Source organism: Odocoileus virginianus, chromosome 21, assembly GCF_023699985.2.
Source record: "Odocoileus virginianus isolate 20LAN1187 ecotype Illinois chromosome 21, Ovbor_1.2, whole genome shotgun sequence".
NCBI lineage: Eukaryota > Metazoa > Chordata > Mammalia > Artiodactyla > Cervidae > Odocoileus > Odocoileus virginianus.
The window spans coordinates 1,115,935-1,126,531 of record NC_069694.1 but is presented as its reverse complement, the minus strand read 5'-3'; the positions used below and the strand labels follow the sequence as shown (position 1 = coordinate 1,126,531).

At 39.6% G+C, this 10,597-nt stretch overlaps 1 protein-coding gene across 2 annotated transcripts in view; it reads left to right on the top strand.

Moving 5' to 3' along the window:
- Positions 1-7,881: 7,881 nt before the first annotated feature.
- GABRB1 (gamma-aminobutyric acid type A receptor subunit beta1) overlaps positions 7,882-10,597 on the top strand; it is a 426,842-nt gene continuing 424,126 nt past the window's right edge. For both annotated transcript variants that reach the window (XM_070451937.1, XM_070451938.1), the window contains exons 1-3: positions 7,882-7,967; positions 8,131-8,222; positions 8,642-8,709. In XM_070451937.1, the coding sequence (XP_070308038.1) occupies positions 7,888-7,967; positions 8,131-8,222; positions 8,642-8,709 (240 nt within the window). In that variant the 5' untranslated portion in view covers positions 7,882-7,887. The remainder of the gene's footprint in view (positions 7,968-8,130; positions 8,223-8,641; positions 8,710-10,597) is intronic.

The following is a 10,597-nucleotide window of genomic DNA, read 5'->3' as shown; positions in this document are numbered from 1 at the left end:
ATTTCACAATGTAGACATATTTTAAATAATTATTAAATATTATATTGAATGTGATATATGCATAATAAGTTAATATAATATATATGATATATGTCTGTGTTTGTGATTAGTCACTCAGTCATGTCTGACTCCTGGCAACCCCATGGACTATAGCCCGCCAGACTCCTTTGTTCATGGGATTCTCTATGCAAGAATACAGGAGTGGTAGCCATTCCCTTCCCCAGGGTATTATATGACATATACATATGATATATATATATCATATGTATATATATATACACACATTAGGTTAAATCAGAAACACTGATCAATTAAACAGTATGCAAATTCCACAGGTAGATTCAGAAAATTGCATATTACATGACAATATTACAAACTGTCCTTTAAGATAGATTGCGGTAACTTATCCTGCCCCCAAAGGGTATGCAATTATCTTTCTCCAAAACATTTATGATACTTGAGGCTAAATTTTTTTTTAAATAGAAAACTAGTGAATAAAAATAGTACTTCATGTATTTTTTAAAATTGTATTAATTATTTTATTTATTTATTACCAAGGTTGATGTTTTTTAATATTATTTTTGAAACTTTCTTTTGTGAGAGTCCTCTTAAAATCGTTTGCCCATTTACTTATTAGGTTTATTTCTTTCCCTTACTGATGTGTTTCAATATTTTAATAATAGATACTACAGATATATCTTCCCAATTCGTTACTTATTAGTCTTAATGAGTTTTTATAAAATATTTTAAATACCTAGAAATATAGAGCAGAATCATACCTATATATATCTCATGTTTTGATTAATTTGCTTGAGTTTCTTTTCTTGGATTAAGTATAGATAAAGTTGAAGCATGTTTTATATCCTAAAACCTAGTACCCTTCTTATTTTGTTATTTATCTTTACCGTATCTATTATCCAAAATCTGTATTATATGCATCAAGTAATATATATTCTGATTTTTTCACTTAATGTTTTTAACTTTACTTAATGCTGCCAATTTGTTTCATTCCATGCCTAGCTCTTTTTATTTTGTTTTGTTTTTGCTTAATGTTTTATGCTGGGATTTATCTGTGCAAAAGTATATAGATTTTTTTTATATATTGAGTGTTTTATTCTATTATATAACTATATATTTATTCCCAACAGATAAATATTTAGGTTGCTGCCAATTTCGTACTATTAAAAGCCACACAGCAAACAACATTCTTAGATTGCATGAATATGTCTCTAGGGTGTATTCCTAGTGCTGGAAATTCTGAGCCAAATGGTGTGTGCATCTTTATCAGACATGCACAAATTTCTTTATAAAGTATTCAGATCCATTTATATCCCCCCTGAAAGTACTTATCTGAGCATCTCTAACCAGTATTTGACATTCTTAAATTTTCCATATCTGATATATTTGGAATGCATATCATTGTTCCAGGGCTTCCCTGGTGGCTCAGTTGGTTAAGAATCCACTCGCAATGCAGGAGACCCGGGTTCGATCCCTGGATCAGGAAGATCCCCTGGAGAAGGGAATGGCAACTCACTCCAATATTCTTGCCTGGAGAATCACATGGACAGAGGAACCCGGTGGGCTACAGTCTATGGGGTCACAAAGAGTCAGACACCACTTAGAGACTACACCACCACCCCCAAGTTATTGTTTTAATTAGCAATCCCTCATTTAGATAGGCTCATTGTCTTTTTTCTTTCTCTCTCTTTTATTGACTTCTAGAAAATTGTTATTTTTTTTGATAATTTCTTCATACTAATATTTTGGCAGTTAAATTTGCTGAAAACACCTTTTGGTTGACTTTTCACTATATTAAAGGATCTTTTGATTTTAAGGTTATATTTTCTGTAGTTATCACTACTAGAGTTTCCTTTTATAATTTATATTAATATTTTCATTTATCTTTAAATCTTTGTGCTCAAGTGCTCAGTCATTAGCACTCTTCGTGACCCATGGACAATAGCCTTCTGGATTCTGCTGTCCATGGAATTTTCCAGGCAAGAATACTGGAGTGAGTTTCCATTTCCTCCTCCAGGAGATCTTCCCAACCTAGGGATCAAAGCCATGTCTCCTGAGTCTCTTGCACTGGCAGGCGGATTCTTTTACCACTGAGCCAACCTGGGAAGCCCCTTTTAAGTCTTTCACTGAACCAAAATCATAAATATATTTCTTACAAGATTTTTCTAAAGTTTTGGTTTTATATTTCAGTTATGTGTCCACCTGTAATACATTTTTGTGCAGGCAACAATGTAAAAGCTTACTTTGTTCCCCCTTTATGAATAATAAATTGTCCCCACAACATTTATTGAATATCTTATCCTTTCCTATCTTTCCTAAAATAGAATATTTTTATGCTGTTTATTTGGCTGTGCTATTTTCTGCTTTTCTATATCTAAATGAATTTCAAACTGAACAGAAACTGTTTTAATTTCACTGTCTCAAAAATCTTGATATCTCAAAGTCAAGTGCTCCCATATACTTTTTATCTTCCAAATTTTTTTTTATTCTTTCTGCATTTTTCACTCTTTACTCTTGCATTTATATTTTAGAACTGGTCTTAATTTTCACAATAAATGTAGAAATTTTAATTCAAATTGACTATATTTCTTATATTGGATAGAATCAATATCTTTATAATATTGACTCTCACAAGCCACATAGTTTTCATTTAGCTAGGTCTTATGTCCTTCAAAAATATTATATAGATTCTCTATAAAGCTCTTACACTTTTTTCTGTTATTTCTAGATACATTAGAATTCTTGCTATTATTGTAATAGAATGTTTTCCATTTTAGGTGTCTTTTTGTAGGAGTTATATACAGGAATACTACTAATATGTACTTAATGTATTTGCTTTTGAAGTTAAAAGTCTGGTTTAACTCACTGTATTCTTATACGTTTGGAGACTTCATTGGATTTTTCTCTCTAGATAAATTTAACATATGGATATAAGGATAGCTTAATTTCTTCCTTTTTATTCTTTTTCAAAAATTATTGTCTCATTACAATATCACACTTCTACTATAATTAGATTGCAATATCATACCTCTATTTAATTAAGTAGTCCTATACTTCAATTGAAGTGCCTCTTAAGTATCATGATTAATTACTTTACAAGTATATGTTTTAAAAATAACTCTAAAATGATATATTCAGCTCTATCAACATTTTCTTTTAATTGTTCAGTTTTTGTAAGCATACATAAGAGAAAAGATGTTTAGTAATCATTCTGTAAATGCTGACTGATTATATTATAGGTACTTATCCATTATTTTTGACCTTTTGGCTAATACTGCTAAATAAAATCCTAGTTATTATTCAAAAATAATGATTGAGGTTTATAATCAACTGGAAAACATATATCCCAGTAAAAGCTATATAAATTTTAAAAATATAGCAAACACCTAACCAATGACATCTTTTTTTTTTTCCATTTATTTTTATTAGTTGGAGGCTAATTACTTTACAACATTGCAGTGGTTTTTTGTCATACATTGAAATGAATTAGCCATGGATTTACATGTATTCCCCATCCCGGTCCCCCCTGCCACCTCCCTCTCCACCCCATCCCTCTGGGTCTTCCCAGTGCACCAGGCCCGAGCACTTGTCTCATGCATCCAACCTGGGCTGGTGATCTGTTTCACCCTAGATATATATGTTTCGATGCTGTTCTCTTGAAACATCCCACCCTCGCCTTCTCCCACAGAGTCCACAAGTCTGTTCTATACATCTGAGTCTCTTTTTCTTTTTTTGCATATAGGGTTATCGTCACCATCTTTCTAAATTCCATATATATGTGTTAGTATACTGTAATGGTCTTTATCTTTCTGGCTTACTTCGCTCTGTATAATGGGCTCCAGTTTCACCCATCTCATTAGAACTGATTCAAATGAATTCTTTACCAGAAAATTACTAGAGCTAATCAATGAATACAGTAAAGTTGCAGGATATAAAATTAACACACAGAAATCTCTTGCATTCCTATACACTAACAGTGAGAAAACAGAAAGAGAAATTAAGGAAACAATACCATTCACCATTGCAACAAAAAGAATAAAATACTTAGGAGTATATCTACCCAAAGAAACAAAAGACCTATACATAGAAAACTATAAAACACTGATGAAAGAAATCAAAGAGGACACAAACAGATGGAGAAATATACCGTGTTCATGGATTGGAAGAATCAATATTGTCAAAATGGCTATACTACCCAAAGCTATCTATAGATTCAATGCAATCCCTATCAAGCTACCAACGGTATTTTTCACAGAACTAGAACAAATAATTTCACAATTTGTATGGAAATACAAAAAACCTCGAATAGCCAAAGTAACCTTGAGAAAGAAGAATGGAACTGGAGGAATCAACCTGCCTGACTTCAGACTATACTACAAAGCCACAGTCATCAAGACAGTATGGTACTGGCACAAAGACAGAAATATAGATCAATGGAACAGAATAGAAAGCCCAGAGATAAATCCACGAACCTATGGTCACCTTATCTTCGACAAAGGAGGCAAGGATATACAATGGAAAAAAGACAACCTCTTTAACAAGTGGTGCTGGGAAAACTGGTCAACCACCTGTAAAAGAATGAAACTAGAACACTTTCTAACACCATACACAAAAATAAACTCAAAATGGATTAAAGATCTAAATGTAAGACCAGAAACTATCAAACTCCTAGAGGAGAACATAGGCAAAACTCTCTCCGACATAAATCACAGCAGGATCCTCTATGACCCACATCCCAGAATGTTAGAAACAAAAGCAAAAATAAACAAATGGGACCTAATGAAACTTAAAAGCTTTTGCACAACAAAGGAAACTATAAGCAAGGTGAAAAGACAGCCCTAAGATTGGGAGAAAATAATAGCAAATGAAGCAACAGACAAAGGATTAATCTCAAAAATATACAAGCAACTCCTGCAGCTCAATTCCAGAAAAATAAATGACCCAAAAAATGAGCCAAAGAACTAAACAGACATTTCTCCAAGGAAGACATACGGATGGCAAAAAACACATGAAAAGATGCTCAACATCACTCATTATCAGAGAAATGCAAATCAAAACCACAATGAGGTACCATTACACGCCAGTCAGGATGGCTGCTATCCAAAAGTCTACAAGTAATAAATGCTGGAGAGGGTGTGGAGAAAAGGGAACCCTCTTACACTGTCGGTGGGAATGCAAATTAGTACAGCCACTATGGAAAACAGTGTGGAGATTCCTTAAAAAGCTGGAAATAGATCTGCCATATGACCCAGCAATACCACTTCTAGGCATACACACTGAGGAAACCAGATCCAAAAGAGACACGTGCACCCCAATGTTCATCGCAGCACTGTTTATCATAGCCAGGACATGGAAGCAACCTAGATGCCCATCAGCAGACGAATGGATGAGGAAGCTGTGGTACATATACACCATGGAATATTACTCAGCCAATGACATCTTTTACAAACTGAATTTGACTACCAAGGATAACAATTTGCAACTTCCAATAATGGGTCAATTAACAAATTCCATGTGGAAGGAGACTCTGTATGCCTTCTTTTCTGCTGTTGTACCACCAGTATAGAGTCTGACATTTAGTAAATGTTCAATAAATATTTGAGGAATAAGTGAGTAAAATAAACTCTCCATATATTTTATTTTCTCCAGTGCAGCTTTTGCAGCATTGTGCAGCACAGAGGGGTTCTATGCTTCAACCAGGACCTGTAGCATAAGCAAATCCTCTCTTTCACTCATTAAAAGCAGATCCACATGAATTAAAAAAGGTAGACGACACAGTTTTAAGTCAATTAAGAAAATTGATTGAGTTAATGCTGGTGCCAGAAGAAAAGGCCATAGTGTTTATAGTTGTCATGAGCCTCAAAGAAAAAATAAAATTAATATATACATATAATGTCAAGATCTACACATGTGTTAATGTATGTATAATTGTTTAGGCCACTTTCAAAAGTCTTCAAATCCTGACCTTCACAACTACTTGATGATTCTATTATATTTCTGAAAACTTGTACTGGTCTATCACCTCCTCTCTATGCTAAACACTATCTGACTTCATTTCTTTTTGCTTGGTGTTACTGTAATAATTCTTCTTCCTTGTTTTCAGCATCTCTGTTTCTTCCTCTTGGGATCTATGTTTCATAGAATACAGCAGATAGGTCCACGGATTCTGAGTTAAAATGCTGATTTCATCATTTATTAGCAGTTTGGTATTAAACTAGTTACATTACCTTGATTTGTTCTTAGTATCATCATCTATAAAATTATAATAACAGTAATAGTAATAACATTTGGATTACTACCAGGTTTAAATGAGATCATCTATGTAATGTACATGATAACCAGCAAATAGTCTACAACTGATGAAGGTTAATCATTCTTACCATGTTTATTCTATCAGAACATTTTAAAACCTAAATCTGACCCTGACCATCGCTACTTAAAGCTGTGATTTCCAGAAGCTTAAAAGTGCATAGTGAAGAATGGAGCTTTCCTTCTGGTCTAGCCTTGGTTTCCTTTTGCTCCCTCACCACCCTGAGTGCCTCCCTCCCTCCCTCCTTTCAGCCTTTTATATTCTGCTCAGTCATTTCAGGGTTCAGCTATTTAAGCAGACCATGGGCTTTCAAGTCTCATAGTCTGTCAGTCTCTTTCAAGTCTCTGGCATATTCTCTTCCCTCCTTCTGGAATTACCCTCCCTCTCTGGCAAAAAACTTCTTTCTCCAGAAACCCTGTCTACTTCACTTTGGTAGAATTAACAACCCTCTTGCCACTATGTAAACTATATAGAGATATATTGAATTTACATATATTTACATCCATCTTTCCCAAGAGCCTGTGAATTTCCCAACGTCAGAAATCCTTTTTAAGTTGTCTTTGAGTCCCAGAATTCCTAGAACATAGTAAAAGATTTAATCTATGAACAAACGCCTAGCAAAGGGATTCCTGCTTGACATATGCTCAGTGACTTTTATCGAATTGTATTGACTGAACTGAATTCAAATAGCTTTTGTTCCTCCAGAACCCCAATCAGAACCAGTAAACAGATGTTAGACCCTCTCGGTGTTTCAGGGTCCTATTTTGGGTTACTGACACAAGCTTAACACTCGGCAATAAAAAAGGTATTTTCTTTACTAGAACCTAGAAGAAAATGCGACCAATGAGTCAGAAAAAGAACTGCCTGTCCGAGGTGCGGGCTCATGGCTGGCTTCTCACCTCTCCTGCCTGGTGAGACACGAAAGGGGAGGGAGGACAGCGGGGGAGCCGGAGAGCAGCTGCAACGGTCGGCCAGCTCCTCTTCCTCCTCCTGGGAGAGAGAAAGAGGACGCCAAGCCAGACAGCCTTTCAGGAGAGCCTGAACAAATAAGCCGGAGCTGCTCTGGCTCTCGCCCTCCACTCACTTCGGCCCCTTACTCCCCTCACCCCATCACTCACACATACGCGCACACAGAGAACCACCTCGCCTCCAGACGCCCAGTTCGAAGATTACCGTGACTGTCAACGAAATGTGCCAATCACAGGCAGCCTAAACCAGACCCCTGGGAACTGAGTACAGAAATCGGTTTGGAGGCAGAAAGGAAATGAACATAGCGCAAAGAGAGATTCGTGTTCACATGCACGTAGGGTCCGAAGCCAAGAAACGGCAGGGTGTCTTCACTACCGCAGAACGCGGAGCATCGCAGACAGGAACTTCGAAGGAACTGAAATCTGTTGCCTGCTCCGCTAGGAAGATTGTTTGCAAGGCACCAGGTGTCTTTCGGGAGTGGGCACCCTCTGCGCATGCGCAGGTCCATTCGGGAATCACTGCCCTGCCGCCGACTAAGTTGCATTGCTTGAATCTTCGCAGAAAAGACAATTCTTTAATCAGAGTTAGTAATGTGGACAGTGCAAAATCGAGAGAGTCTGGGGCTCCTCTCTTTCCCTGTGATGATTGCCGTGGTCTGCTGTGCACACAGGTGAGCAGCCGCCGTTGAATGTCTTTTTCCCCCAGGTGTTTCCTTTTAACGGGCTTGCTGGCTCCGGTAGCTCGTCATTTGGGGGGTAGGTGTGCCTGTCTGTTTTTATGTCCGCTTGCAGTTCGTGCTCATTCTGAATCCGGTCCCTACTTCTTCCCTTCAGCGCCAACGAGCCCAGCAACATGTCATACGTGAAAGAGACAGTGGACAGATTGCTCAAAGGATATGACATTCGCTTGCGGCCGGACTTTGGAGGTAATGCTTCATCTTTTTTCTTTTCAACCTGTAACCCATATCTAGCTCTCCTTTCCTGGCGAAGATAAATGTCAAAAAAAATTGGGAGAAGCGTGTCATTTTCGTCAGCGTGCACTACGCCCTATGCTCTGGCCAAACACGCGCGCGCGCTCACACACACTCAATACGCGCCCCCCAGGCTCAGGTGGACGAAGCCCAGGCAGAGCCGACCTCCCGCCGGCCCGACACACCCTCTGCACAGTCACTGCATCATGCGTGTGCCCACACCTGTTCTCTGAGGCTGTCCCCTGCAGCGGGGTGGAGGGACGGGGGCGGTGGGAACCCATTCAGAATGTAGTGAGCGCCGGGAAGCCCTCTGCCCCTCCGCGGCCTGTGGCCGCTCCGAGGTTATGTCCACAATGTGCCCCTGTCCCCCGCAGGGCCCCCCGTGGACGTCGGGATGAGGATCGATGTCGCCAGCATAGACATGGTCTCCGAAGTGAACATGGTGAGTGGCCTCGCGACTGGCCGGGCGGCCGCGCTTACGCAGATGCGAAATGCACCGGTCCCCGTGCCCTCTGCGTTTGGTTGGCGGTCACCTCGGCCCGGCGCCGGGATCCCGCTCCAGGCGCGCTCCCTGCTCTGGCACACACGCCCTGCTGGCCCCGGCGCGGGCTGCTGCAGTGTTCAGGCGGAAACGTGCTCGGCACTATTTGGGGAAGGACGGGCGGCTGGCGCCGGCGGAGCGGCTGGGGCGGAGTCGGCGGTACTTCGCAGGGTTTCCTAGGGTGTCGCGAGGCGCAGGGCCCCATCTGCCGGCGGCCGGCTGGCCTGCACTCGCGGGCCCCGCACCGCGGCCCGCAGCCACCTCCTCGCCAGTCGCGGTCCCCGCAGCGAACAAGCCAGACCCACGCCGGGCGGCACCACGCACCCAAGCCCGCAGGAGGTTTCCCGGCGCCCTCGCCCTTCCCAGGCCCCGGCACCCGGGGCGGCAGGTGCAACAGGCTGGGGCCGCGGCCCCTGCTGGCCGGCTAGCGCGGAAGTACAAGCCGGCTTCTGGGCAGAGGCTTGCATTTTTCCCACATGAGGGTTGATGGATTTGTCTTGCTGCATCTTGCGAGTTTAAGTTGAACCAAGCTTGGTTTTGCCTTAGACACCGAAGCATGCGGAGGAAAGCCCGATGATCAGTTACGGTGGAACAGGGAGCGCAAGGCAGAGGGCGACAGTAATGTGTAGGGAACACAGCGCAATTTTTCATCGCCAAGAGTTAGCATTCTTTTATTTCATATTGCCTCCTTCCTTCTGAAGCTGTTTCAACATAGATCGAAATCATAATGTCTCTTTCTCTGTTGGCTGTTTCCAACCACTGTGGGGTAGCAGTTTTCTAGTTAGAGTTTCTAACTGTTGCTTCTTATAAGGTAGGGGGGAAAGCCTGTTGCTTTTCTAGAACAAACCACTCAGCGAACAGCTAGATCTACCTGAGAAAAATGCATTTTCATTACACTTACGGGAAAGAAAAATGTATTGCGGCAGTGGAAATTTAGATAGCCTTAGCAATTCAAAGACTAAAGCCTTTGCGAATTTTATCACTGTGTAGCTGTAAACGCTATAGAGTGATAGGCTAAATGAATTGTCAGTTCATTTCACTTCATTACTATTGTGTCATTTTATTTTAGCATGTTAAGGCTTAAGAATTTTTTTTTTTTAGGGTATGTCAGGGAAAAAATACATATATTTAAAATATATTGAGTTGGAGTAGATTAAAAAGTGTGACTATTACATTTTGTATTTTATAGTTGTACCTTCCCCTGCTTTAAGTAGCTTATTTTAAACAGTATTTTAATCTGATGGGGGTATTAGAAAAGCAGTTTTGAAATATCAATGCACAATGAAGATTCTCTGACTTGGAAAAGGTTTTTAATAGACTCATTTACAGTATTCTCTCATATACATGTCCCTGCTACAAAGCACCCCAAATGAGCTATTTATAGACACTGGGGAATGTAATAACATGGGCACATATACAAACCATACCCAATCCATGTCATGTGACTGGATAAATTAGGCAATGAATTAGTTTAACAAGGTGTTTCTATCAAGTAGATAAATGATGAAAATATTTTCCTTTTCAGTCATTTATTTGGCACCTTGTAAGTACCCACACAGATAATTTATAACATAGAAGATTGGGAAAGCTCAAAAGGTGAACAATGTCTTTGCTAGTGGTCTGCTTTTCAGAGTACTATGCTTTTCAGAATTTTTAAAATGAGTACTTTTGTTAACTATGTTTACAAACAACTTTTCAGTTTAAAAACCTAAACAAAACTGAACTGAATAGGAAGTTGCTATTTAACCAAAACAACCACCATAACAAAAAAGGTCTGTATAATCAGTTC